Source organism: Motacilla alba, chromosome 5 (genome assembly GCF_015832195.1).
Source record: "Motacilla alba alba isolate MOTALB_02 chromosome 5, Motacilla_alba_V1.0_pri, whole genome shotgun sequence".
NCBI lineage: Eukaryota > Metazoa > Chordata > Aves > Passeriformes > Motacillidae > Motacilla > Motacilla alba.
This window is the reverse complement of record NC_052020.1, coordinates 58791473-58819470: the sequence shown is the minus strand read 5'-3', so window position 1 is coordinate 58819470 and position 27998 is coordinate 58791473. Positions and strand designations below refer to the sequence as shown.

Sequence of the window (27998 nt, the reverse complement as noted above, 5' to 3'; positions counted from 1 at the left end):
TTAATTACACTGTTAAACATGACAGGAGTTGTGCAGCTTCTGCTGAAGTGTTTGTGCTGGCGGCTGTAGGTCTAAACAAATCAATGTTCTTGGAGCTTTTACCGGAACCATCAATGGCAATTTACCTTGCGCACAGAAACAACATTTTAATTTCTTAGTAGTTAAATTGATTTTTTTTTTTAACGCTAAGAATATTTCTACGTTTTTCCCCGTTGACGGGCCAGGACAGAAAGTAAACGCTTTGCTTTGTCGGTTTCTTCTGCAGGTCTCGAACCGCACGGCGCAGATTTTGATTCACGGACGAAGGGGGCGACAAATCAAGACATAAGTCTAATTCTTTTTTTAATGAAAGTGGTGAAAATAGCGGTGAAATGGTGGTGAAAAGGCGGCGAAACGCTGCTCAAGAGCGGCTGCCGGGGCCGCCAGGCCGGGTCCCCTCAGGGGCCGCGCCCGCCCCTCAGAGGAGGCGTCACGTGACCGCGGGAAGAGGCGGACCCGCGCTCGCTGTCACGTGACCCCACTCGGCCCGCGCGGCGATTACGGTCGGATAGGGGCGTGGTCTCATGATTTATGGGCGTGGTGTTTTGCATATTTTGGGGCGTGGCCATATGTGGGTGAGGCCTGCGCCGGGCGCGACGGTCAGGAAAGGGGCGTGGCCGTGCCGCGGGTGGGCGGTGCCGGTGACGCAGCGGCCGTGGAGGGGCGCGGCCGAGCGCGCGCCGCTCCGGTGTGGCGGCGGGGGCGGGCGCGGCCCCCGTGACGCAGTTCCGGTTCCGGTGCCCGTCGCGGTGGCGGTGCAGCTGCGGCCGCCGCGTCGCTCCGGGCCTGCGCCGGCTCCCCCCGCACAGGTACCGGCACCCGGGCCCGCCGCCGCCACGGGCCCCGCGCCGCCGCGGGGAGCGCGGGAGGGCGGGGGGGGGCTGCGGCCGCCGAGCCGCCGGGCCGCGCCTCGGCCATCCCGGAGGGGCCGCCCCGCCTGCGGGGGGCGGGCCGTGCTGGTCCCTGCGGAGCGCCGGGGGTCGCTGGTGGCGGGGCCTGGTGGCTCTGGAGCGGCGGTGGCGGCGCCGCCTTGGCCGGGTTCAGCATTTGTTCGGGGGTTTTTAATTGTTTTTTTGTTTGTAGTTTATGAATGAGCCCGTCAATGAGCGTGGATTGCGTTTGAGTGGCTTTCACATAAAGCTGCCTCTGTAAAGGAGGGCTCGGGAAAGCCGGTTTTGCAGAGTTGGTGAGAAGTTGGTTTATCAAATTTTAATGTGTTTAAGGCGGCCGATTTACAGGGGATGGCCAGCGCTGTATCAGTGCTATCAGTGCTGCCCGCCTGACAGGTTTTGTTTCTGATGAAAAACTTGTTTCTAGGAGGATTCCGTGGAAAACGGTGCTGATGTGATGCTCCTCAGCCTTTTTGCCAGTGGTGTAAGAACAAAAGTGGCTGCTTTGTCTTTTTGAAACCGAAATGACACGCCCTGAAATGCCCTCCCCGGCAGCTCTGGAGATCAGGGCCTGAGGGAAACATTCGTGGTGAATCTCAGGCCGGGGCATTCTTGAAGTTTGAGTCCATTCATGTGCGTTTGAACAGTGCCGGCTGAAGAAGGGTGCCGGGTGTAAATCCTGAACAGCGATTTTTCCGGGAAAGAGCCTGTGCCCAGGAGCAGGAATGTGTCTGGCTGTGTGTGTCACAGGGGGTACAGCTGCACGGGACACGTGGCTTTGGTGTTGTTTTGGGGGTGGCACACCAGAGCCCTGCAGTGAGGCTCTTTGGTGGTCACAGCTTGTTCATTTCATCCAAAACAATGACAATCATTGAGCTGATAAAGCTTGAGAGGAGAAGACAGGCTGCCCAGGAAAGCTGGGACTGCCCCTGGATCCCTGGCAGTGCTCCAGGCCAGGCTGGCCAGGGCCTGGAGCAGCCTGGGATGGTGGAAGATGTCCCTGCCATGGCAGGGGTGGGATGAGATGAGCTCTGTGTCCCCTCCACCCCGAGCCATGCTGGCATTCTGTGACCTGAGGCTCTGTATCTCTCGGGATAATTCAGGGGCAGCTCTGAAAGATCAGTTGGATTCATCCCGAGCTGCTGGACTGGCAGATGTTTCTCAGGATTCCCAGGGCTGGGTGCTGGGGACAGGAGGGATCTTTGGCAGGGCAGACTCTCAGCTGTGCCCTGACTCTGTGTCACAGCTGGCACTGCCTGTGCCCAGCGTGGGGCCATCTGCTGGGCTTGGGGACCAGCTGTGGGGCTGCACGGCCTGACAGATCACACATCCTTACGGCTTGGTGTTCTGCAGCTCTTGGAAGAGCCAGCTCCTCTGTTCTGGGGAATTATTTTCTTTTTGCTAGTTGACAATTTTTATAGCAAATGCCACCATTTGGTTGTCTGTCTTAATGACATCTGTCCTGAAAATCTGAAATGTTATTTTTGTCATTTTTTTTCATTTATAACAGACAGGGAAAGGGGCAGAAATATCCCCAAACCTCTCTTAGCCACTGCTGATGCAGCTGTTCATAAAAATGAACTTTATTTTCCCAATGGATGAACACTCGGGACACACCAAATTATTTTATGGTATGTGAGAGCTGGGGAGGCTTTGAGGATGGGGATGGGCCAGAGGAGGCCACCAAGATGGTCAGAGAGCTGCAGCAGCTCTCCTGTGAGGAAAGGCTGGGAGAGCTGGCATGGTTCATCCTGGAGAGGAGAAGGCTTTGGGGTGATGTGATTGTGGCCTTGCAGGGCCTGAGGAGAGTCTGTGAGGAAGATGGAGAGCTCTGTTTGAAAGAGCATGGAGGGACAGGACACAGGGAATGGCTCCCACTGCCAGAGGGCAGGGATGGATGGGAGACTGGGAAGGAATTCTTCCCTGTGGGGATGGGGAGGCCCTGGTGAGGCTGCCCCTGGATCCCAGGAGAGTGAGCAGCAGGGAAAGGGGGGGATCTGCCCCTCTGCTGCAGTTTCCTGACACCCCACTGGAGTGTTGTGTCCAGCTCTGGGGCCCCAACATCAGGAGGTGGAGCTGCTGGAGCAAGTCCAGAGGAAATCATGGAGATGCTGCAAGGGCTGGAGCCAGGCTGGGAGAGCTGGGGGTGCTCCCCTGGAGAGGAGAAGGCTCCAGGGAGAGCTGAGAGCCCCTGGCAGTGCCTGAAGGGGCTCCAGGAGAGCTGCAGAGGGACTGGGGACAAGGGATGGAGGGACAGGACACAGGGAATGGCTTCCCAGTGCCAGAGGGCAGGGATGGATGGGAGATTGGGAAGGAATTCCTGGCTGGGAGGTTGGGGAGGCCCTGGCACAGGGTGCCAGAGCAGCTGTGGCTGCCCCTGGATCCCTGGAAGTGGATGGGCCTTGAAGCAGCCTGGGATGGTGGAGGAAGGTGTCCCTGCCATGGCAGGGGTGGAACTGGATCAGCTTTAAGGTCTCCTCCAACCCAAACCCTTCTGGGACTCTCCAAAGGCCGACTCTGAAGTGTTGATATTTAATATATTTAATGCCTGAAGCTGCAGAAATTTGCATATTTTAGAAAACATTTCGAAGCCGTCAAAGACTTGGTGTCTCTTGCATTTTCTCCGGGTGCTATGTTGGGTAGTTCCACTTATGTGGGCAGAAATGCTGTTGTGGATGAGGTGATGCCGGCAGGAATTAGTCATGTTGGAGTGACAAAGGAGCCTCTCTGCCGAGGCTGCCGTGCCACCCAGTGGAAATGCAGCACTGCCTGTTGCATATCCAGAAAAACCTTTTTCCGTGTCTGAAAGATGATCTTGGAGACAGGAACTAAATCTGGCACATCGAGTGTTGGAATAATGTCATACAACTCAAAAAAAAAATAGGAAAGCAGTTGATGCTTGGTTTTGGGTTAGAAAAAGTGCTTTGGGTGGCTCTTCCTAATGAGGGTCTGTAAGGACTGGTGGTGGATAAAAGCCAGGAAAGGCAAAAGCATGGGAAGAATTGCTACTACACCATAGTTTCAGTGAGATGGATGCAATCCAAGAGGGTTTGGAGCTGAAAAAACCAGCGTGGGGACGGTTTGTTGTGGAAGCTGTGCAGTAGGACGGATTTAGCACGGCACTCGTAGCACCAGGCTGCCAGAACCAGGCACAGACCTCCCTGAGAGTCACCCCGAGGTTCTGAAGGCTCTTGGAAGAGCTCTCCTGCCAGAGCTGGGTTGGGATTGTGCTTCCCAGCCTTTCCCTCTTCCCAGTTCAGCATGAACCCAGCAGCCTGGCCCATCTCACTGCCTGCTGGTGGTTCCTGGGAGCAGCTCATGGAGCGGATATCCAGGAGGCCCTGGCCTGTGGCCTGAAGGTTTTGCAGGTGCAGTGAAATCCTTCCTGCCTCTCATGGCTCTGCAGGATAAAGGGTGAGAGGGACTCAGCTCCTGGCAGCCTTGTTTTTGCAGGCATTGATCATCTCCCCATCCCTCACTTCAGTTTGGTGCTGAGAGGCGCTGCCCTGAGCAGCAGAGCTGGAGCTGGCAGCTCTGGGCTTCTGGAAGCCAGAGATGTTTCCAGGGGCGTCGGCCTTCAGAAAACAAAGGGAATCTTATCTTCCAGCACAGTGGATGCAAGCAGGACTTCACTCAATGCTGCCAGCTCTGTTGTCTTTCTGCTCCCTGCCAAGTGACTTTACCTCCTGAACCCTCCTTCCATTTGTTCTCCCTTCCTCCCAAGTGCAGGGAGGATAATTTGGAGCAGAGGCAGAATGAAAGTCTGTGACATGAATGGGTTTCTCTGCTGATACCAGTGCTTGTGCACCAGGAAAGCTCCAAGAGATAATTGCTTCATTCTAATTACTCTAAAAGTCCCATCAAGGCACCATTCAGTGTGGGGTTTTTTTTTTTCTAAAATCTTGAGCCCGTGTGTGACCTGGACAGGCTTTAAATTTAGTTACTTGTGGGGGTCTTGTGTCTGACACTGACTCTGAGTCTGATTGGTGAGCATGTGAATGCCTTGGGCAATAATTGCAATAATACAATTGATATTCCTGTAAGGTTTTGACTGGAATTCTTTAACTGGTGTCGAACAACCTGAATGGAATATAGATTCCAGATTTAAGTACAGATGAGTTCATATGTTGTCTGAATGTTAAGGGTAATTTCAGTTTCTTTTTCATGAAATGAAGGTGGCAGTACCCAGATTAAATGTCTGTTTAAAAAACATCCCTGAAATAGGGCATCCTTTCTGCAAGAGGATCCTTGACATGCTTGGCATGGGCTCAGTTATCCCAAATGTTGCCAACAAATGTTGCTCTTGTCTGCTTGCCAAAGTAAAAAAGCAACTAAATCTCTTTATAAGCTATGCTTAACTACTTTTTTTTTCTTCTTTCCCCCCTTTTTATCGTGCAGCAGAATTGTTCTCTTCATTTTCGTGGCACAGAAAGATTTGGGAATGATCTGCTAACGAATATTGGGGATATCAGTTGATATTTGGGAAGCAGGCCTGTTTCAACTGTGTTCACCCACTGCTTGACTTGAATTTACTCCTCTCTGACACTTTAGTGACAGATCACAGGATTTTCTTCTGAGTTCTCCTTTAGTTTCCTTTCTTCTCTTCCTTCTCTCCCTCGCAGCAAATGTTCCAACTTCTTCTGTGGACTATTTTCAGTCTGTTGTAGATCTGGTGTTCAGTTGGTCTTATCCCATCTCTCCATCTGCCTAAAGAAATGAAGATTCTCTTGACCTGTTTTGGTGGTTTTTTTAATAACCTGATGATGATGATGATTATTATTATTATAATCTGTGCACTTATGTTAAAGTTTTTTTGTACTTCTCTGTATATTAATAATTGTTTTCCTTTATTTTTGGGGTTATATTAAATAACTTCTCTGTCCTGGAGGCAAATTAAACTACAGTGCCACCAAAAATCCCCTGCCAGCTTAATATTGTTGAGTGTGGTTAATTGCAAAAATTAATGAATTCTTAGCAGAAGAGGTATTTCTTGAAGAGAAATTGAGTTTGTGATAGATATGTCTCAGACAGCTGAGCTGTTAATAGCAGGAGCAGAAAGCACTTCCCTGATGCAGTTCAGTTGGTTTCTCAATTTTAAACAAATAGTCCTTGATCTGAAATCTGAGACAGAGAGCCCTTACTTTAGAGAACTGCTGCTGCTATAAATTAATACTGGAGTTTTAACAAGCCTTTGTGTTCGTGCAATTAGGCACTGAATTCCATCAACTTTGTGGATACATATTTCTTAAAAGGTTTATTTAAATTATTAGATGTTTCCTGACAGGTTTATTTAAATTCCTAGGTGTTTCTTGAAAGGTTTATTTAAATTACAAGGTATTTTTTAAAAGGGTTATTTAAATTATAAGGAGTAACTTGAAAAGTTCACTGTGTTTCCACAGAGGTCTGGGTTGTTCCATGTGGCCATAAATCACTTGGGAAATGAGACGAGCAGTGTCCTGTTGATACAAAGCCATTCAGGAAAGTAAGGATTAGGTAATAAATTAGCAGAAATAATTCAATGGCGATAAATCTGCTGTGATTCAGAGTAGATAAATTTAGAGTGGTGCATATAATTTCACATATAAAATGCTGGGCTGACCCTTGGCACTGAGGAGTGAAATATTGCCACAGAAGTGGCAGTTCCCCAGGGATCTAAAAGCAGCTGAAAAATGAAGAAGTGTTGAGAAGGAAATAGAAGACAAAGCAGAGCATAATTATGATACTGTATAAATCAATGCTTATCCCACATCTTCAATTCTCTGTGGCTCTTTCTTGTCATTCATCCCAAAAGGTACAAAAGACTTGGAAAAGCCTCAAATCGGGGCAGGGAGAATAATCAAAGGTAGGGAAGAGCTGCTGCACAAGGGTCAGGGGAATAAGCTGGAACTCAGCCTGGAGAAGGGAGAGATGAAAGCAAACGGTGACAATCTGTAGGATAATGATCAGCATGGGCAGGGTGGGTAAGAATAGGCTTGCTGATTTCCTCAGCTGCAAGAATGGAGGAGCTACGAGCGAAAGTAGTGAAATCCAGGTTTAGAACAGAAAAAGGAGGTGGCTTTTGTGCAACAAATAGCAGCCTGTGGAGTTCCTTGCCAGCGGGTGTTGTAGGAACAACTCTGAAGTGGGCAAATGAGACATCCCCTCATTTAAGTGAGGGAACTGGATGTGTTTGTGGGAAAGGAATTATTTGGGGGTTATTGCTCCGTGGAAATTGTCTACAGCTTAGGGAATGGCTGAGCTTGGAATCATTGAAGTGTTGGGGTGAGTGTCATTCCTGTCCTTGCTCTTCTCTCCTTTGTTAAGATAAAATGGGATGCTGAGCTAAATGCCCCTTGTCTGAGCCAGAGCTGTGCTGAGGTCAGGAGATTGTGTGGGTAGTAACAAACTTACAATGCAGTTTCAGAGAAGATTCTATAAATAATATAATGTAAGTAACGTGGCTATATATTAACCTAAGGGAGTAAAATGGAAATAATATGGATATATATTAACCTAAGGGAGCTTAAAAACCTGTTTGAGCTGGGCTTTCTGTACAAACCTCCATCCCTGAGACCGTCCTCTGTCTTAGAAGTCAGTTCTTCACCATCAACAAGGGAAATAAAAGGATTTTGTTTTGTGGGGACCAACTTTGCAGTAACATTTATACTTTTGACTTGTCTTTTACATTTTTCCTGTCCTTTCTGGCTCCTATATTCTCCCCTAAAACTTTTTGGCTGCTCTTGGTAATCTTTTTAAACAGTTCCTCACCTCTGGTTACGTGTTAATGTCTCATTGGCCCCTATCTGTTAGTGCCTGTTTATGTGGAAGTGAGGAGAGCTTGGAAGTTGGGTACACATTAGTGACACCTCTGCAGTCATTTACTGGAGTTGGTGGATGTAAATAAAAGCATCCTCTGCCCTTGCTGTTGTTATTTATTCTGAAATAACTGGAGGATAAACCATCAGCAAGCTATAGCGCTTTTATTTTTGGCAGTAAGATCTGTGTGGGGATTCCAGCTCTGAGGTCCCCAACATCAGACGGACATGGACCTGTTGGGACAAGTCCAGAGGAAATCATGGAGCTGCTGCAAGGGCTGGAGCCAGGCTGGGAGAGCTGGGGGTGCTCAGCTGGAGAGGAGAAGGCTCCAGGGAGAGCAGAGAGCCCCTGGCAGGGCCTGAAGGGGCTCCAGGAGAGCTGCAGAGGGACTGGGGACAAGGCCTGGAGGGACAGGACACAGGGAATGGCTCCCAGTGCCAGAGGGCAGGGACGGATGGGAGACTGGGAACAATTTTGAGGGTGGTGAGGCCCTGGCCCAGGGTGCCAGAGAAGCTGTGGCTGCCCCTGGATCCCTGGAAGTGTTCCAGGCCAGGTTGGATGGGCTTGGAGCAACCTGGGATAGTGGAAGGTGTCCCTGTAACTAGATGATCTTTAATGCCCCTTCCAACCCAAACCATTCCACGATTCTCTGATTTAATCACGTTTTGGTTTAGAGGCATTGACTTCACCCCCAAGAACCCTGCTTTACCTTTTCCAAATCCCAGTTTAGAAAACTCCTGGAATCCTTCCCAGGCATCCCTGTCTGGGCAGACTCCATATGAATGCTTAAAATATTGTTTGCTACTGCAATGTGACCCATTTACACAGTGTCACAGCTGTCTGAGAGGAGGCAGCTGGAGGCTCAGGGCTTTCCTTTTCATGGGAACTTTATCCAGAGAAAGGTGTTTGGGTCACCCTGTGAGCACAGGGAGGCAGCTGGGACAGCAAGAAACCCGGGGCTAAAACACAGAGAGTAAATTTATTCCCATTTTCTCACTAACTGGGGATCTCCAAAGCAACACCTGGCACAGGTGTCCCCGAGCACTGATCCCCCTGATCCGTGCTCCAGGAGCTGGTGTGGCCCCAGGCTCTGGAGCCGAGGCACCAGGAGGTGCTGCTGGTTCAGCACCTGCTGTGCTCCCAGTGAGACAAACGTAGGTGTCTCATTTAGTCTTGCTTAAAAACACCTTTATTATTTTCAACAAATTTCACTTTATCTTACCTTACTTTTCAGCACAATGTCTGGAACTGATGATTTTTCGGTAAGTAACAGTTTTTCTTTCCTGAAGATCAGCCAGTTGTGTTGATTATTCCAAAAGCTGACAGAGTTTTTTGAAGGAAAAGGGGAGCTGACAGCTGGGACATTTCCTGTGTGTCGCAGTGGCGGTGTTTTCCTTTTGGCTAGATGTAGCAATCCCTGGACTAAACATCTGAAGCTGCCGGGTGCCTCGTGGGTTCTCTCCTGTGACATTCCCAAAGGAGCTGTGCTTTCATGGCATCAGGATAGTTGCAATGGAAATGTAGGGAAATGTTTTCAGGTTTGTGCCGCAGCTGCCCGTGGTTCCGTGCTGGGGGTCGCCTTTTATCTCTGGCTTCTTAACTGTGGCCTGTCAGAACACCTCTGCTGCCTTAGCGATAGGAGCTGCACCAAAATGAAAGTAATCGTCTCTGTGCAGCCGCCGAGAGCTCTTCTCCTCCCTGCCTCCCTCTTCTCCTCCCTGCCTCGGGCAGCTGGGCTCTAGCCGCGTGGTGGGGGGATGTCTGCAGCGGGAATTCCGCCGGCACCTTCCGCTCTCACCGGCCGCTTTGTCTTTCAGTTGGCAGATGCTTTACCAGACCAGTCGCCTGCTAAAACCTCCAAAGTGAGCAGCACCAAGCCTGGCCAGCAGCCCGGGCAGCCTCCGCAGGGCTGGCCGGCTTCCAACCCTTGGAATAACCCCAGCGCCCCCCCTATGACTCCAACGGGACTGCCACCAAACACATCGGCTTCCAGCGTGCCCTTCGGACCTCCTCCCACGGGAATGTATCCTTCAATGCCCCCGGGACCGCCTGCTCCATTTCCTCCTCCTCCTACTGGACCCTCCTGCCCTCCTCCTGGTGGTCCATATCCACCCCCAACTGTGCCGGGTCCTGTCCCTCCAGGGCAGTATCCTCCACCAAATATGCCCTTTCCAGAGCTTCCACGACCTTACGGAGGTCCGACAGAGCCAGCTGCACCTCCTGCTCCTGTTGGGCCATGGGGATCCATGCCCTCTGGAGCATGGGGACCAACAATGGGAGGGCAGTATCCTGCTCCCAGCATGCCATATCCACCCCCAGGGCCATATTCTGCTCCCACCCAGACTCCAGGGGCTGCGCCGACAGTACCGTGGGGTACGGTCCCGCCCGGAACGTGGGGACCGTCACCGCCCGGGCCATTCCCTCCACCCACGGGATCATATCCAGCTCCGGGACTATATCCTACGCCCCCTAATCCTTTTCAAGTGCCATCTGGTCCTGCTGGTGCTCCATCAATGCCTGGTGGTCCCCATGTGAGTATTTAATTTTGGTCTCAAATTACTCTCAAGTGTTTCGCTTTTAAGGGGGGAAATTCAGTAGGGTAAAACCTGTTAGTGCAGGTAAGGAATTGGAGCACACCCCAAGTTTTATTCCTCAAGTCAGTGGGATAACAGCAATTAAAATAATAAATATACCAGAATGGCTAAATTATGTTAATGTCTCATGTTATAGTGGTCTTCCACTGCTTGGAAAGTCAAAAAAGGGGGGAAAGCATTGTAATAATTCTGAAAGAGAAAATATTCTGATCTCTTTAATGAGAGAGCTTGCTGATAGAGCAGTTGGGAGGGAATAACAGAATATAAGGATGAATTTGTGATTAATTAACGGTGTTTGTAACTGTGAATGAGCTGCTGTGTGAAAAACCTGCATTGACCATGCCTTATTGTCTCTTGCAGCCTTACCGCTGAATACGTTCTGGGCAGCAAAATACTGTAGTTTTCCACCTTCATCCACTACTTACAGAGATTTTTACAGTTTTTGTTTCAGTAATGTATGGGGCTATGAAGAATATTGCCTCTTGTATGTGCATTTGAGGTATGAAGGAGCAGTTTACATCAATTTACCTTGCTCATATGCTGGCATAATTATTTGGTTTGATCAAGCGAAATACAAAGAGAAGAAATCAACTAACACACCTGTGGTTCTTATGTTGGCAAGTATTCCTTGGAAAAACAGGAGTTGCCATGTAAGGATTATAAAGAATCAGGCCCATGGAATTTTAAAAAAAAGTTAATTCTTAAATTAATGCTTTAAGTCTCGTTGCCAGACTCCTGCTGGTCATTGAACAGATGGATAGTCATATTTTGTCTATTTTCAGGTTATTCTAAAAAGTCAATAGAGAAAGTGTTTCAACATTTTAGTCAAGAAACCTAATTTTTGAACGTGCTACAGTGATTCAAACTAACAAGACAGAGCATGTGAACTCGAAGGTTTTCTCAGCATTTTGTACATACTCAAACCAATTGCTCGGTCTGGGACTACGGAGGAGAAGAGCCACGTTTGGAAGCCTTGGTGTGATTTGTCATCACACTGTCGGTGTTCACAAACAGGCATTCCTGTGCAAGTGAAATAACCTGGATGTGCAGTTAACTTTGAATCAGCAAAATGTGAGTTTTATGCATGCAAATGAGGACATCCCGTTGCCAGTTCTCATTCTGTGGTGGTTGGAAGTTTGGCTTGGTCTGTGTAAAGAGAAACTGATCCCCACTTAGGTACTTCCCTATTTCTGACCTGGGTTCTAGTCATTTCAAATTCGACTCGGCTGCTGGGTTGTGTAAACCTGGCAGACTTTTTCAGAGTCCCTGGAAACTGAGCTTGAGCTTAAAACCCAACCTGAGCATTCCCTTCCCGGCAGTTTTTGGCACAGTCGTGTCGCGACAGAGATCCTCGTTGCCGCGGTCGGGCGCGAGGGGCTCTCCTTTGCTGTCCCTGGGAGCAGCCCCTGTTCCCAGCTGGGTGTCTGCATACCTCACTGAGTAGGAGGAATCTGGGAGAAGTTGAATGTCAGGAAGCCTGTGCACTGCTGTGCAGCTGCCTCTCCCGAGGGGCGCTGCCCTGAGCTTTCGTGTTCTCGCCATATCCGTGCCAAGCATATCCCAGGGCTTTGCCGAGGCGCGGCCGCGTCTCTTGGTGGTACTTCATGGCCTACACTTGGACCACGGACAGTTTGTTTCCTCCCCAGCTGGGGATCTCCTGACTTAGCCTCTGTGGGTAGAATTAGGAACAGATTTTGCTTCACATGGTAGCTCGTTAGGGAGTCTTTGTATCATGGAACTGTGAACACGAGTTAATTCTCTTCCAGTACTTTCGTGGCTTCCTGCATGCGTGTGACGGACGCTCTGAAAGCACATGGGGTGACCTGGTGGTGATGCTCCTTGGTAGTCATAGCCTTTATGGCAAAGTCCTACAGTATTTTTGCAGGAGAAGGCAGCCAGCTGAGCTGTGGCTGCTTTAATCCAACGTCATGAAAGCTGATAGCAAAGGAATGTCTATTTTTTCTTTTAGGAAGACAGTACTGGAGCTGAACAAAAACACTTTAACACTTCAACTTAAACCCCAGCAACTTAATACTTGGAATAAGAACCAAAAGTGCAAGTCTTCACTAACCTTAAAAAAACCCCAGTTGCCCCCCAAAGCAGACTTGGCAAGACTAATTAAAATTAACAGCAGCAACATTGACTGCATTTGCTTAAGTGCTTTTTTGATACCTGCAGCCTTAGACTGTAAATCATTGTAATGAAAAAAAACATTTATTCCAAATGAATGGATCATGCAGTAGCAGCCCTCCAGTTGGAATTGCACTGGCCATATGTCTCTGCAGGGAATGGGAAGAGGTAGGAAAGGATAAAGCAAAAGTAGCAAGTAATGATTTTTGGAAAGGGGTTTTGTAAAAGTAACTAGACTTCTAGGTTCTTCCTGAAATAGGCAGGATTTATTACTGGAACATTTAGGCTAAAATTCAATATATATGGGATGTTTTTCAATGTATATTCGTATTTCTTGAGGTCATGAAAACTGTTTCATAACCCCTTTGTTTTTGTGAGCAGAGTTCTTTGCATAGCAGTGAAAAGGGTATTCCTGTTAATCTATTGTGTAAAAACTCAAGGTGTCACTATATACCGTGTAGTAACTTTATCACATGTTATGTCAAGTGTGAGCAACTTCTGGCCTGAAGCTTTTGCAATGGAATTTGTACATTTCTATGCATCATTTTGAGTTCAATTGCTGAGGAGTTCGTTTTGACTTGTGCTTTGAGGTTGACATACTGCATTTGTTTACAATACGAAATATAAGCAATCACATCTTTAAAGTATAGATTATCACCTGCTGCTGTATTTTCTTTAGATGAAACAAATATTGCTGTATGATAGTGAGAAGCTATAAATACAGGATTTGATATTTTTTTGAAAATGCTGTCACTTTTGTATAAGATTAGACATTAAACGTATTTTCAAGACTGTTGTGTTCACTGTTTTTCAATTCCTGCTTTTGACATGCCTGTGTAGACTTTTGCCTTGAATGAATAGTAAAAATAGGACATCCTTGATTTGCAAAGCCTGAATATAAAATCAGAATTACTTGACTTCTGTGAGTGTTTTTCCTCTTCCTTTTGTGATATTTGCAGCCTGTACATGAGGGGTATTAAATGTGGATGCGACCATGGCTCTGGTGTAGCATGTCAGCCCCAGGTACTGCCTGCTCACAAATTCCTTGCTAATTAGGAGAGAAAAGGTCTGCTCTTGCTTGCTGCAGAGGAGGAATGGGACTGGTTTTTACCTGTGAAGAGCTGTGTGTGTGCTTTCCCTGCCTCTGAACAACTCCTGGGCTAGATTAACACATGTGGATGTGGTAAGTGACTCCCAGTCCCCTGTTCTTACACACTTCCCAGGAGCTTGATGGGATAAAGTGAGTAGCAGGAACTCCAGGGCTTGGCATCAGTGTGAGCCACTAAATTTGGCCATCACGTGTGGCTGCATTTCCATATTTTGGCTTGCAGAGCAGTCACAGTGAGCTGGCCAGTGCTGCTGCCTTGGTTCACACCTTCACCCTTCAGGGAAGGTAAAAGTGGCAGCAGTGAACAGGAGATAATAGAAACAAAATATTTACCCACTTTAAGGCTTGAGAAGAGCTCTTTTTAGGCCATGGTCCAAAAATAATCCTGACATCTGTGAATAGAGCAGTGCAGTGTGTGGGCAGTGCTGTATCCTGACTGTTCAGCTGTGGGATTGTCCCTTCCTCTGGGTTTCTCAAATGAATTCTGTCTGCAGCTCCTGAGCATCAGTGAAGTCATGGCCATGCAGCTCCAATTGTGTTCATTGCTGCCCTGCAGACCCAGAAAATTTCAGTTGAATATTTTTGAGGGACCAACTCTTATGAGAGGGAGCTGGAAAGGGGCTGAGCCTGGAGGAAAAAAAGGCTCAGGGGGGACCCTGTGGCTCTGCACAATTCCCTGGGTGCAGTCTGGGCTCTGCTCCCAGGGAACAAGGGACAGGATGAGAGGGAATTAAACTGCACCAGGGGAGGTTTAGATTGCATGTTAGAGAAAATTTGAAAATTTCCTCCTGGGAAGAATGGTCCAGCCCTGGGAAATGGTGGAGTCCCCATCCCTGGAGGGATTTAAAAGCTGTGTGGATGTGGCACTTGGGGACAGGGCTCAGTGGTGGCCTTGGCAGTGCTGGGGGAATGGTTGGACTCGATCTTAGAGGGCTTCTCCAAACTAACAGATTCAGTGGTTCTAAGTGATATTTATATAATTCTTGGGAGAGGAGTGAAAGCTGTTCAGGGCTGTTGCAGAGTCCAGGGTCACCCCACTGTGGATGTGTCACTTCTGCTCCGCTCCTGTGAGGGAAGGTGCCCAGCCTCCTGAGGGTGAGCCCAGCTCCACTGCTGTGCCCAGCCATCACTGGATTCACTGCCCAGCCACCCCAAACTGTCCCGACAGAGAGGTGCTGGTCACAGGGTGGTTTGTGTTGGAAGGGGCCTTAAAAACCATCTCGTTCTCTTAAAAACCACTCTTAAAAACCACCACCTTGACAGGAAGGGTGGCCTGAGCCTCAGTGCAGTGAGAGCCCCTCAGCACCTGTGGAAGGATGAAATGTCTGTGTGTATTTTTATCAATATTGGCTGCCCTATTTCTAAAGTTAAGCTCAGAATTCCAGGTGGTAGAGGGCAGTTCCATACACACCAGCCAGCCATTTATTCACCAGGCACTGAGTGTCAGCTGGGCAATGAAAAAACACAAATTTCAGCTTTCACACGAAGCTTCCAACCAACTCCTCCACGCAGTAGGAGTAACTCCCAGTGTCCCACCAGCGTGTGCTCATCCCAGACACAGCCACAGGGGCATCCAGGAGGGCTTGGACCCAGATGTGTCCCAGATGTGTCCCTGGGTGGGTGTTGTAGGTGTTTGTGCTGTGCAGGGGAGCGAGCTCTGCACCCACAGCCCCCCATCCCTGTGGGACCCAGGGCTGTGGTCCGGGTAGGGTGGTGCCTCCACTGATGGGATGCTCCTCTATTTCACTCACTGCTGGCCCAGTTTTCCCATTTCCACGGTTGATGTAGTGGGATGAGCCACTGTCACTTTTCCTCTGCTCTCACAGGCCAGTGGAATGAGTTAACTAAAAATGCCAGCTGATAACAGAGAGGGAACATATTTTTGGGCACTCTTGCCTGCAGAACCTCTCAGGTTTGCTGGAAGCAGGTCGCCCATGGAAGCCGTGGCTGCCCCATCTCTGGAATTGTCCAAGGCCAGGTTGGATGGGGCTTGGAACAACCTGGGATAGTGGCAGGAGTCCCTGCTCATGGCAGGGCATGGAATTGGACCATCTCTGAGGTCTCTTCCAGCCCAAACCATCCTGGGGTTCTGTGATACTTTTGTTTCAGAGATTTGCTCAGGTTGTCCTGTTTGGTGGCAGTGGGACTCTGTGTCCCCCGAGCAGCAGAGCAAGCTGCCGTGCAGTTCCAGGCTACACCCAGGTCAGTGCAGCAGCAGGAACAGTTCTGCTCCCTGGTATCACTTTCCAAAGGGGACCCTCCCTGTTAAATGAGAGGCTGGGAGATAAAATCACAGTGCCTGTGTTCCTGTCCTCTCCCCAGTTTTCTCATGACAAGACAGGGAAGGGCTGTGAGCAGCCCTTGGCACACCTCGGGTTTCATTTCAGGTCCTCCTCCTGCTGGCTGTGCAAGATCTTACCTCCTCCTGCACATTCATGTTCTTGTGATTAGGGGAGGGAATTCCTGGAGCAATTAACCCCTAAACTCCTGCATCAGCTCAGTTTCATTCCAAGTGGGAACTAGGAACCTCCCAGTGTCCCTTCCCACCAGAATCACACATCACTCTTAGAGAGCAGTGCTGGTTTGTGCCTGGTTAAAAGCAAATGTGGAATTTATCCATTCTTGGAATAAATTCAGGAGATGACAAAAGACACTGGGTTTCATTTGGGAATTCCTGGGCTTGGCATGAATGGGGAGTGGCATGGAGCTGTGCCAGGGTGGGTTAAGGTTGGATATTAGGAAAAGGTTTTTTCCCCAGAGGGTGCTGGCACTGCCCAGGCTCCCCAGGGAATGGTGACATTCCCAAGGCTGCCAGAGCTCCAGGAGTGTTTGAACAGCACTGCCAGGGATGCCCAGGCTGGGATTGCTGGGGGGTCTGTGCAGGGCCAGGAGCTGGATCCATAATCCTTGTGGGTCCCTTCCCAGTCAGGATACTCTGTGACACCCCTGGCTCATGAATGCAGTGTTGTGCTGGGGTAGATCCATGCTGAGAACCCCAGAAGTGTGTCCTGACGAGGGCATTTTGTGAGGATACTCCACTTTTCTGAGCTGTAAAGGATAATGAAAAGTAACCCTGTGCTGTGGTGCCTTTTCAAAGGCACCTGCTTCATTTGCACAATGTGAAACCTTCACATTCCAGTGCTTTGTGTGACAGAAATGGTTCAGAGGGGTTGTTTCCAATTTACCTGCGTTCCCTTCAGTAACAGGCAAAGAGAAAGTGGCAGAACATCAAGTTTAAATTCACTTAAAGTGGGGAAATTACTGCTTTAATCCCCTGGTGCTGCATTCCCTGTGTGCCAAGCTCTGGAAGGCCAGGGTGTGCTGGCACTCCTCAAGGAGACAGAGTCGTTGATCTTGAAGGTTTTTTAATTGAGGTACTTCAAAGTCTCATCAGCTTCCACACCAGGCTTTCATTTCTGCATTTCTGCCTGGATTCTGTCCTGTTTCCCCTCAGAAAGCAGCACCACATAAACCTGGAAAACTGAGCTGATCACTTCATGGCTCTGGGCTGCCACTGTCACCATCCTTGTCTTGCTGCTCCTCTCCTGGGGCTCTGTCCTGGCTGGCAGAGCAGGGAGCTGCTAAAAGAAGAGTGGGAGTGAAGTGGCATCAAGAAAAAACTGCTCTGAGTGGGTCAAAAAAAATAGATAAGGTGTTGGAAAAATGAGTTTTGAGTGTTGTGTGAAAGCAAAGCACGATGAGGCTCCTCTGGATTTTGCTCTCAGTGCTGGTAGCTGCCCCTCCACCATCCTGCTGCTGCTCCACCTGCCCTGCAAAGCCTCTGGGAGAGGTGGCTGGGTCTGCTATTGATTACTTTTAACATTGAACTTGATAAAAAATGGCAAATCCGACATTTTAGTGACGTATGGTGCTGCTGGGGGAGGTTGTTAGAACCTGCACCTTTGCACAGACGTTGCTGAGCTCTGGCTGCTGCAGGAAGAACACAAACACAGGAGGTTTAAATCTGGGCCCTGCTCAGTGGAAGGGCTCACAGCAGGATGGATTCCTGTGCTCTGCAAAAACCCAGTGCGGGAAAGAAGGAAAAGGACTCCTCCAAAGCTTTTCCCTTTCCCTCTCCTCTGGTTTCCTGAGATCTGGCATAAACCATCCATTGAGGTTGGATTTGGGCATCCTAAAAGTGTTTGCCAACCTCAAAGATTCTGTGATTGCTGTGTAATAAAGTTGTTTTAAACTCTTCAGGGTGGTTGGTTCTGGGGCTTTCTGCTGGGTGAAGCTGAGCTGTCCTGGCTTTCTTTGCCCTTCATGTTTTTCCCAACCCCATGTGCTCAGGGTGGTGTCAAAAAGGGATTTTACTCTCCTTATGGAGCACCTGTCCCAGAGACAAGGGGGGTTTTCCTTGCCCTCAGTGAACTGCTGAAATCCCTTCCTTCAGCACAGCACTTTTCCTCTCCGCTTTTTAGGCTGGAGTAGTTTCTGGAGGGGTTGGCTCACGAGCACAGAGGGTGGGCAAGGAAAGCACCAAGGTCTTGGATTTTGATGGCAACGAGCCGTGGGGGCTTTGGCCCCATCTGCAGCAGCATTTGGGGTCACTGTAGGCATTTCTCCTGCAGTTAGTTCATCGTATTTGCATGAAGGATGCTCCAAAAGGGCCCCTGGGCACCAGGCTGCAGAGGAGGATGGAATTCCTATCACGTTCAAAGCCAGGGGGAGTGTGAGGACTTCAGTAAAATCTCTGTTGACACAAATTGCTGCGAGACTCGTTTAACACTCAAAAAGCAACTTATGCTCAGATCTGAATGCCAGCCTCAGCGTGCTTCTCATCTCCTCATCTTCAGTCATACAAAAGCCTCAGCATGAGAAGCTGGGTGAGGATTTTTGGGGTGGACTTGCAGCTGCCAGGGCAGGAGGGGACTGGGTGAGCTGCAGCTTGGTGGTTTCCAGGAGGAGGAGGAAGCTCCAAAGGCAGGAGTTTTGCTTTGGTGCTTTCTAAAAAGAGTAGAAGGAGGATAAAGAGAGCAAGCTCAGACCTGCTGGTACACATGAGGGTTTGTGTGAGCTGGTTTTCCTGTCTTGGCCATCAAACTTGAGGTGCTGAAGTTCTCAACCTTCCTCGGGTGGAGTTTTCCCCCAGTGCTGGGGCAAAGTGATGTTTGGGGAGGGGGGTGGTGGTGATGCAGCCAAGGAAGCTCTGGAATGAACCAAATCCTCAAAAGGGCAGGAGGAGGAGGAAGGGGAAGAGGAGGAGGAGGAGTAGGACTCTTCATCGCTGCTCTCAGGAGTCCTGGGATGATATTGCTCAAGTCTGGCAGGTCACAGAGGAGATTCCCATTGCCTGATTTTGCTGTGATGCCCTTTTTTATTGCCAAGGAGAGTCAGAGGTGACTCAGCCTCTGGAATTCAGGGCTGGAGCCGTGGTGACACCTCGGGGAAGTGCCATGAGGGCTCCACAAAGGCTCCTCAAAGCCTCATCCCCAGCTCTGAGACGGAGAGGAGGTGATGCTGTCCCAGCTCCCCAGCCTGGGAGGCTGCACAGGCAGAGCTGGTGGCTGAATTTAGCGCTTTGGGATGGTGCCAGGCACAGCCCCCGTGGCAGATCTGCAGCCCAAACATTGCACACTGTGGGTGCTGCCAGTCCCACACACATCAGGCCACAGGAGTCACAAGGCAGGGAAATGTGGGTGTGGGTTCTTCTGCTCTGGGAAGGGAAGTGCATCTCTCACGCCACGGAGCTTCTCGCCCTCTGGATTGGTTTCCTCCAATTAATTTACCATCGGGAAGAGAGGAGCAGCTTTCTGTTTATTATCTTCCATTACTGCTTTAAAGTTATTCAGTAATCCAAATGGCTGCTTGAAAGGTATTTCACTTCTGGAGATCAATTATCCATTGCACCGGGCTGTTTTTCCACGGCCCTGTACCAGCTGCAGCGAAGAATTCAACCTCCCCCGAGCAGACCCAGCCACTGTCAGGCATCATTTGGCTCCTGCCACTGGAGAAGTGCTGGGAATTCTAAAATGGGGAAAGCAGCTGGTGCTTGGAGTGTTTGGCTGCAGTGAAGGGCAAGTTGTGAGCACGTCCCCCAGAACTGGGGTGGTCTCGTGGCTGATCCAGCTCCCTGGCTCCTCCATCTCCCACCCCCTGGGGTTGCAGTTTGAGGCTTTAAATCATCCACGGTACCAAGGAGGGTTTTGTTTTACATTGAGGGTTCTCTAAAGCACCCAAGATACTTGGGAGTGCTTAAAAAAATTCAAACCCACAGAATATATTGAATTTTGAGGCCATGACTAATCCTTTACCCACTTTGGAAGAGCCAGGGTCGCATGGCCAGGCATCACAAGGCTGTGAGTGAGGAGATCTTTGTCTTACATCTCCCTCAAAGCCAGGGTGTTCCAGCCCTGCTCTGCTGACTGCTGGCAATAAACCAGCCTTCCACTTCCCTGGATGCCGGGAGGCAGAGCTGCGAGGCTCAGCGGCCACACCTGGGTGTCCCGTGAGTCACCGTGGGGTGACTCAGAGGAGGAGCATGGCTGGCTCTGCGTGCAAAGGCCCCAGCAGCCACCCCGTGGATGCTGAATCATGGATTCATGGAACAGCTTGGCTTGGAGGGGACCTCAAAGGCCATTTGTTCCATGGGCAGGAACATCTTCCACCAGATCACGTTGCTCCAAGCCCCATCCAACCTCACTCATCCTCCTTGCTGCAGCTTGGGTTATTTAAATTAAGGAATTCATTAGATCTGGTTTTGATTTTCTGTATCCACTGACTTTTGGTCAAATATTTGTCTTTATCATCATGTGTTGAGCTGGACTCGATGATCTTTGAGGTCTCTTCCAACCCATTCATTCTGTGAATTCTGTGTCTGGCATAAGTGAAAGTAGAAACCTTTAGGGCATTGGAGCAGGAAAAAAAAAAAAAACCAAAAAAAGCAGGCAAACCTTTTTGGTTGATGTTTGAAGCCTTTGAGTAAAATCCTGAAAATAGCAATACATGTTTTCCATGAAAATATCCCTTCCCAAAGACATCTGGAGGGAGTCTTAGGGAGGAAGGGGAAAACTGTGCTCTGAGGAATTCCTGCATCCCTGCCTGGGTTACAGGCTCAGGAAGCTGCAGCTCCTCATGCCAGGTATCAGGGATCCTTCAGCATTCCTGGCTTGAATCCTCTCCAGGTCCCTTTGCCCTAAAACACCTCCAAAGACATTGCAGTGTCTGTTTACTGTGAGTTGGGTGCTGTCAGAGGCAACTGAAGCAGCACTCCCTAATTAAGTGCATTTCTTATGTACTAATATTCTTAATATCTATTACTTAACACACATTAAGTATAATATACATCTTTCCCTGAAATACTCAATTTCCAGCCATTCTCATGAGCATCTCTGGCATTTTTACACTCTCAGGTTTGGCCTGAATCCCTGTGGCAAGTATTGCATGAAGCTGAATGATGTTAAAATCCAGGCTGGAGCCCCCATGGAGAGGAGGCTGCCCTCTTTTAAGCAAAATCTTTCAGATAAGCAGAGTTCAACCTGAGGAATTTATACTAAAATTAATCAGAACCAAAGTCGACAGATTTTTGCCCTTTTTTATTTGAGATATCAGCTGCAGCTGAGCCCTTTGGCTGAGCTGCTGCCTAGAAGCAGCAGTTTGTGCCTCCGTGATGGCACCAATTAGAGGGTGCCTCCCTCAGTAACCTTTGGTCAGCCCTGAATTGTTCAGGGAGGAGGATTAGGTGGTCATTGTGGGTGTCTTCCTACCGAAATCCTCTCTTCTGTTTAATTCTAATCTAGTCCAGTCTATTCCATTCCAATTCCCCTCGTCTCTTTTCCTTCCCTCTCCCTTCTCCCAGCAGCATGGTGCAGCACAGCAGGATTTCAGCTCAAAGCCACTCTGTTCTTTTCCATCGCTCTGAGCTGTGGAGCCCATGGGGCAAACCAGAGGTGATTCACCCTCAGCCTCAAATGAAATTGGGCTTGTTGAAATTCCAGCTGCCTCCAGCAGCTTCCCAGAGCCAGGTTCTCATCGTGGCAGTAAATTAAAAGTCTGTACAGGCTCTTGTCCACAATTTCAGGGGTTTTTTCCTGTATTCCACCACCAGTTCCATCGCCTTGCGGAAGAGCTGAATGGAGAGCAATCGTACGTGGCTGTTTTCCTAGAGGAAAGGAAAAGCCCTGCATCAACTACCCCAGGCCCACCTGGGCAAAGGCCTAAAAATCCCCAGGGCACAAGGTTTCTGGGAAGCCCGCGATGCCTGTAGCTCAGGATGCAGACATTTACGTGGTCAGAGCAACAGCCACCTTTGAGCCACGCTCTGAGCACTGCGCTGGGGGTCAGTCCAACAGCTGCTGGCTGCCCCTAGCTGCTAACCTTGATCCTGTGCTCTGGGGGACACATGGGGGTAGAGCCCATGGCTCCCATTTGGCCCTCAGGAAAAGCAGATTTCTTTTTTAAAACTGCCGGTGTTGAGATCTTCGCTGCGCCGGGTGGGAAAAAAAAAAGCTTTTTCGGCTTTTATTTTTTTACACGGGGAAGGAGAAAATGGTCAGAATTTAAGATCCAACCGGTGCTTTGCCGAGCTGCACTAAAGCTGGGGGGGATGGAGCCGTGAGCCACACGGGCGAACATCTGGCAAGGAGAACATCTGGCAAGGAGAACATCTGGCAAGGAGAACATCTGGCAAGGAGAACATCTGGCAGGCGGGCAGGGCAGGGGGACGGAGCCGCCGCGCCGGGAGCGGACCCGCGCAAGGCGCAAACAGCCCGAAAACCCAAACATTCCCTGTCAGCATCCCCCGCTGGTGATGTCACCGCTGACGAGGGGAACACACGGCTGCCGCGGGCTGTCGCGGGTGTCCCCGGCGCCGGCACCGCCCCGGCCCCGCCCCGGCCCGGGCGGGTCCCGCCGTGTCCCGGAGCGGGAGCGCAGAGCGCCGCGGAGCCGCCGCACGCAGGTGAGGGATGGGGCAGCCCGGGGCGAACAGGGGGATGAGGCGCAAAAATCCTTGGGAAGGAAGGGTTTGGGGCGCGCTTGTGCCCTGGGAGTGCTTAATACACATTCAGTGTAATATGCGAATTATAGGTGGGACAGGCGGGAGCGCCGCGGGCTCTGCGGCTCGGGGAGAACGGAGAGCCCCGGCTGGGTTTAGGGGTGATGGAGGGATGGGGATTGTGGAGCAGCTCCAGGGGTGTTTGCAGCTCCGGAGGAGCTGGACAGCCTGGAAATCCCTCGGGATGGTGATTGTGGAGCAGCCCCAAGGGTGTTTGCAGCTCCTGGGGGGCTGGATAGCTTGGAAATCCCTCACTGGATTTAGGGATGGTGGAGGAATGGTGACTGTGGAGCAGCTCCTGGGGGGCTGGACAGCCTGGAAATCCCTCACTGGATTTAGGGGTGATGGAGGGATGGTGACTGTGGGGAGCCCCAAGGGTGTTTGCAGCTCCTGGGGGGCTGGACAGCCCGAAAAGTCCTCACTGGATTTAGGGGTGATGGAGGGATGGGGATTGTGGAGCAGCTCCAGGGGTGTTTGCAGCTCCTGGGGGGCTGGATAGCCTGGAAATCCCTCACTGGATTTAGGGATGGTGGAGGGATGGTGACTGTGGGGAGCCCCAAGGGTGTTTGCAGCTCTGGGGGGGCTGGATAGCCTGGAAATCCCTCACTGGATTTAGGGGTGATGGAGGGATGGTGACTGTGGAGCAGCTCCAGGGGTGTTTGAGGTTCCTGGGGGGCTGGACAGCCTGGAAATCCCTCACTGGATTTAGGGATGGTGGAGGGATGGTGATTGTGGGGAGCCCAGGGGTGTTTGCAGCTCCAGGGGGGGCTGGACAGCATGGAAAGCCCCGGCTGGGTTTAGGGATGGTGGAGGGATGGTGACTGTGGAGCAGCTCCAGGGGTGTTTGAGGTTCCTGGGGGGGCTGGACAGCCCTGCCCATGCCCCAAAATCCCTGCAGGGTGAAGAAAGAAGCCCATTATAATAAGCTGACAGTCGAAGACAGGAGATACTGACTGGACTTTGTAAGAAATGCCTCTTAATATGAGCCATTTTTGTTTTTCTATTCTGGCAGTTACGTTTAGGAGTGAATGGTTTTATTTGAATTCTGCAGGAGTAGCACCAAAGGGGAGAGAACTGGTGTTTCTTCCCCAAATAGAAGGTTTTTCCCACTTGCTGTGAACATAGGGAGTGTTTGGGGTCAGCTCTGGGATTTCCCTGCAGCTGATCCTCTGTCGGGGCAGGGAGAGCTCAGGTGAGCTGAGCTCAGCTGCCCAAATGCTGCTGGAAATCAGAGCTCAAGCACTAGATGAGGAGCAGCTGAAGGAGCTGGGAGGGCTCAGCCTGCAGAAAAGGAGGCTCAGGGGGGACCTTCTCACTCTCCACAACTCCCTGACAGGAGGGTGGATCTGAGAGGGATTCAGGCTCTGCTCCCTGGGAACAAGAGACAGGATGAGAGGAAATGGCCCCACGTTGCACTAGAGGAGGTTTAATTGGATATTAGGGAAAATTCCTTCATGGAAAAGGTTGCCCAGCCCTGGCACAGCTGCTCAGGGCAGTGGTGGAGTTCCCATCCCTGGAGGGATTTAAAAGCCACGTGGATGTGGCACTCGGGGACACGGTGCCGGGGGAATGGTTGGGCTGGATGTGCTCAGAGGGCTTTTCCGGCCCCACTGGTGCTGTGATTCTCTGCAACCCATCACTGGGGCACTGCTGAAGAAGGTGGGAGGAAGCCCCTCCCCATGGCAGATAACCCAGAGGGCACTTCCAGAGCTCCAGGAGCTCCAGCAGTGCTGGAGAGAGGAGGTGACCCTGGGCTCCAGGCCTGGCTGCAGAGGATCAGCGGTGGCAGAGGATTAGTGAGTTTTGGGGATTTGGGGTACAGCCTCCAAACTGCCCAGACGTGTCCCCAGAGCTGTCTGGGGGACACGAGGCTCTGGTCACCCTGTCCCAGGGGATCCTGAGGGAACAGAGCTGCTGTTCCCAGGGTGTTCCAGGGGCACCATGCAGGACCTCCAGCGGAGCAGCACACCTGACCTGGCTGTGCCTGCAGCCCTGGCTTCACCTGCCAAGCTAGGGCAAACCCTGGCCTTTGGAGAGAGCCCGGAAGGCAAATCAAGCTTTGGGAGAGATGGGCTGCCCAAACACTCCCGGCCACTGGATTTCTGCCTTAAAAAGCCCCCGGGCTCAGGAGAACGAGTGTTTTGCAGGGAGAGGAATGATTTGCTAGCTGTGAAGCTGGGGGTTTGTTATTCCTGGGGCAGGGCAGCCACACCTCCTGCGAGCTTTGTGCATCTGAACGTTTCTTTCAAAGAGAATTTGCCTTCTCTGCTTTAAATTTGGATTTTTCCTTTCCTTTCCTCGTTTCTGGCTCTCCCTGTTCCCTCCTCTTATGAATGCTCCCTTTGACGGGAGGCTCCCAGCTGGGGCTGTTCCTGTGCACAGGCAGGTGTGTGTGTGTGTGTGTGTGTTCTCCGTGTGTTTGTGGACTCACAAAACTTGCAAAGCAGCTTTTATCTGCTGTCCCTCCCTGTCCCTGGTGCCCTCCGGCCGGAATGGGACAGCTGTGGATGCACGGCAGGAGAAAGGGGACCTGTCTGGGTGGCTGCCACCCTCCTGTGCCCACTCCAGGCCATCCCGCGTGTCACAGGGTGGCTGCGTGTCCCCGCTGTGCTGCGCTGGCGTTGCAGCTCCCGCACAGCTCCGGGCTGCTGCTGCCCCTGCACTCCCGGGGATCCCGTTTGGGGTTTTTTTTTTATGGGAATGGCAATCCTGGATGGAGCCTCAGGGCTGGGGGGTTGAATGGCGCTGGCAGTGCGGTGAGCTCGGTGGTGGAGTCATCCCGGGGGTTCACCCCAGGGCGTTGAGGCTGCTCCCAGCAGTGCCTCCCGTTTATCCCCCAGGTGTTGGACAGGATTTGCTCTTTGGCACCGGGGCTGTCAGCTCTGCAGGGCAGGTACGTGATGGCAACTCAGCAATCCCCATCGATTGCCACTAAACTGTCCCTCCCCTCAAAAACTCTGCTTTTTGGATGGGGCAGGTGAAGAATGACTGACACTTCCTTTTATTTTATTTTTTTTTTAGGAAAGATGTCAGACGGTTTCTCTGTAAGTATGGATTTCTCTAAAAAACCGTGGGGGCTGTGCCTGTGGCCTTGAAGCAGAGACCTTTGGCTGGGATGGGAGGGAACACATCCTTGCTAAGCTGCTCAATGCCCAAACCCTCTCCAGCTCTGTCAGCAGTTTTCTGGAAAAGCCCAGGGAGCAGCTGAGAGCTGAGCTCTTGCCCTTGGCCACGCTGCAGGCCACCAGAGATGGACTTTGGAGAGCTCAGTGTGATCCCAGCAGGAATCTCCCCAGCCTGACCTTTGTCCTCTCCTCTGTCCCCAGTTATCTGATGCCTTGGCCAACAGCAACAACCCAGCCCCCTGCGCCCCCCCAGCCCAGGGCTGGCCCGCCTGGGGGAACCAACCAGCAGCTCCTGGTGCCTTCCCAGCCTATCCTGGAGCACCTGGAGCCTATCCTGGAGCACCTGGAACCTATCCTGGAGCACCTGGAACCTGTCCTCCAGGACCTGGAGTATTCCCTGCAGCACCAGGAGCATACCCTGGAGCTTATCCTGGAGGATCAGCAGCGTATCCAGGAGCACCTGGAGCATTCCCTGGAGCTCCACCAGCAACAGGGCCGTTTCCTGCCCCAGGACAACCATCCAGTGGCCCTGGATTTGGGCCTTCTGCTCCTCAGGGGGGACCAACAGCTCCACAGGGAGGACCAGCTCCTCCTCAGGGAGGACCAACCTCTCCAATGGTAACGGCTCCATCACGATGAGGCTTTCTGTGTCCTCAGTGGCTGATTTTGCTTGGCCATGGGAGGGGTCTGGGGCTGGCTGTCCCCAGGGGTGGCACTGGGCTTTTGACATGATTTTTTGCTGATACCAAATGCCTGTTGTCTCCCAGAAAGTCCCCTTTGAGCTGCCCCTGCAGGCAGGACTCGTCCCTCGGCTGCTCATCACCATCACTGGGACTGTGAACCCCAACCCAAACAGGTACTGGGGGGTCCAGCTCCGAGGGTGGGGGGCTTCCATGGGGCACTGCTGGGTGGAGCAGGGGGGCTGGAATTTGCTTTCCATTCCTGAATAGCCCCTGCCTGGTGGAATATCAAATACTCCACCAAACAAATGTGTAAATGCCAAGCTGTTGCCCTACGGGGTCTGTGGGATTTTCTCTTTGCTATTTTTGGGAAGCCCTGCAACAGAGTTCAGGGGTTTTGTGGCAAAAGCAGCAACTCCATTATTGTTTTTGCAGGTTTGCACTGGATTTCAAGAGAGGGAATGACGTTGCCTTCCACTTCAACCCCCGCTTCAACGAAGACAACAGGAAAGTCATCGTCTGCAACTCCATGTTCCAAAATACCTGGGGGAAGGAGGAGAGGACAGCTCCCAGGTTTCCATTTGAAGCTGGAAAACCCTTCAAGGTACCAGAAAAACCCATCCCAGCTCAGTCTCATTGCACCAAAAGCACTGAGAGGGCTTGGGCAGCAACACCTGTGCAAGGACAATGCTGCTTTTGCACAGGAATCAGCTCCCTGGGCTGTTTCTGGGGCAGCCACCCCAAGTGCTTTCCTGGCTGTCCCTACAGCACCTTCCAGCTCTTCTGACCCCCTCCTGCAGCTCCAGCTGCCCAGGACATAACTTCTCCTCTGTTCTGGTATCCCCATGGATTATGAAACCCTCTTTATTTACACTGTTGTTCTGCACAGTGGTTGGACAGGTTTCTATAATGTGTTTTCCCTGCTGGCAGCTCCTCACGAGGTGTTTTTCCCTGCAAAGGAGGTTCACAATGTGGAGTCTTGCTTTGAGGGACTGGCATAGGGATGAGGAGGCAGAAACTGGGCTGGAACTCGGAGGAGGGAGAGCGCAGGAGAGTTTTGGGAAGGCAAAGGTCGCTGGTGTTGCAGCTCCTCCGCACGCCCCAGGGCTGGACTCAGCTGGCAGCAGCCTCCAGCCAGTGCCAGCCTGCTCGGGTGTGCGGCTTAAAACTTCTCCTAGAACAAATCCAGCCTGCTTTTGGGGCTGATCCGGGGTTTTGATTCCAGCTCCAGGTCCTTTGTGAGACGGATCACTTCAAGGTGGCCGTGAACGACGCGCACTTGCTGCAGTACAACTTCCGCGAGAAGAGGCTGAACGAGGTCACCAAGCTCTGCATCGGGGGGGACATCGCCCTCACCAGCGTGGTGCCCACCATGATTTAACTGGGGGGGACTCTGGGCAAAGCCTGCTCTTCTATGTGTAACACAAGTGCCTTCTCAGCAGCTCACTGTGAGGTAATAAAACATTTAACCTGTAAAATTGGGGTTTAATAATTTCTCGAAAGATGAGACACGCTCCAGGCGCGCTGAGCTCTGGTGTGGAAGGAGCTGAACTCCTGCTGTAGAGGCAGCAACAAGGAGTTTGATTTCTGTGGAGAGGAACTTGGGAAAGCAGCCTGTGGCGTTCTGCCCCTGTGGACGGGG

The 27998-nt window shown here is 51.1% G+C and overlaps 2 protein-coding genes across 5 annotated transcripts; both read left to right on the top strand.

The window, feature by feature from the left end:
• The first annotated feature begins 717 nt into the window (after positions 1-717).
• MAPK1IP1L (mitogen-activated protein kinase 1 interacting protein 1 like) lies at positions 718-13365 on the top strand. Of its 2 annotated transcripts, XR_005257189.1 has the most exons (5): positions 718-848; positions 8959-8986; positions 9542-10255; positions 10679-10817; positions 11101-13365. XR_005257189.1 is itself a non-coding variant. In XM_038138916.1 (4 exons), exons 2-4 carry the CDS (start codon positions 8963-8965, stop codon positions 10688-10690), a joined length of 750 nt encoding a protein of 249 aa, XP_037994844.1. In that variant the 5' UTR covers positions 718-848; positions 8959-8962; the 3' UTR covers positions 10691-13365. The 2 variants fall into 2 exon arrangements, 1 of the variants encoding a protein (XP_037994844.1); XM_038138916.1 differs by having other exon boundaries at positions 10679-13365.
• Positions 13366-22381: 9016 nt separating this feature from the next.
• LGALS3 (galectin 3) lies at positions 22382-27834 on the top strand. 3 transcript variants are annotated; one of them, XM_038139548.1, is made up of 7 exons: positions 22382-22455; positions 25392-25444; positions 25573-25595; positions 25878-26294; positions 26444-26532; positions 26792-26960; positions 27582-27834. In XM_038139548.1, exons 3-7 carry the CDS (start codon positions 25578-25580, stop codon positions 27735-27737), a joined length of 849 nt encoding a protein of 282 aa, XP_037995476.1. In that variant the 5' UTR covers positions 22382-22455; positions 25392-25444; positions 25573-25577; the 3' UTR covers positions 27738-27834. The 3 variants fall into 3 exon arrangements, with proteins under 3 accessions (XP_037995476.1, XP_037995477.1, XP_037995478.1); XM_038139549.1 differs by lacking the exon at positions 22382-22455 and adding an exon at positions 23450-23513; XM_038139550.1 differs by lacking the exon at positions 22382-22455 and adding an exon at positions 23900-24347.
• Positions 27835-27998: the final 164 nt, after the last annotated feature.

Coding starts and splice junctions, on each gene's coding strand:
- MAPK1IP1L (XM_038138916.1), top strand. CDS start 8,963: ATGTCTGGAACTGATGATTTTTCG. Junction 8,987..9,541: donor CTGGAACTGATGATTTTTCG/GTAAGTAACAGT, acceptor TTTGTCTTTCAG/TTGGCAGATGCTTTACCAGA.
- LGALS3 (XM_038139548.1), top strand. Junction 26,295..26,443: donor GAGGACCAACCTCTCCAATG/GTAACGGCTCCA, acceptor GTTGTCTCCCAG/AAAGTCCCCTTTGAGCTGCC. Junction 26,533..26,791: donor GTGAACCCCAACCCAAACAG/GTACTGGGGGGT, acceptor TTGTTTTTGCAG/GTTTGCACTGGATTTCAAGA.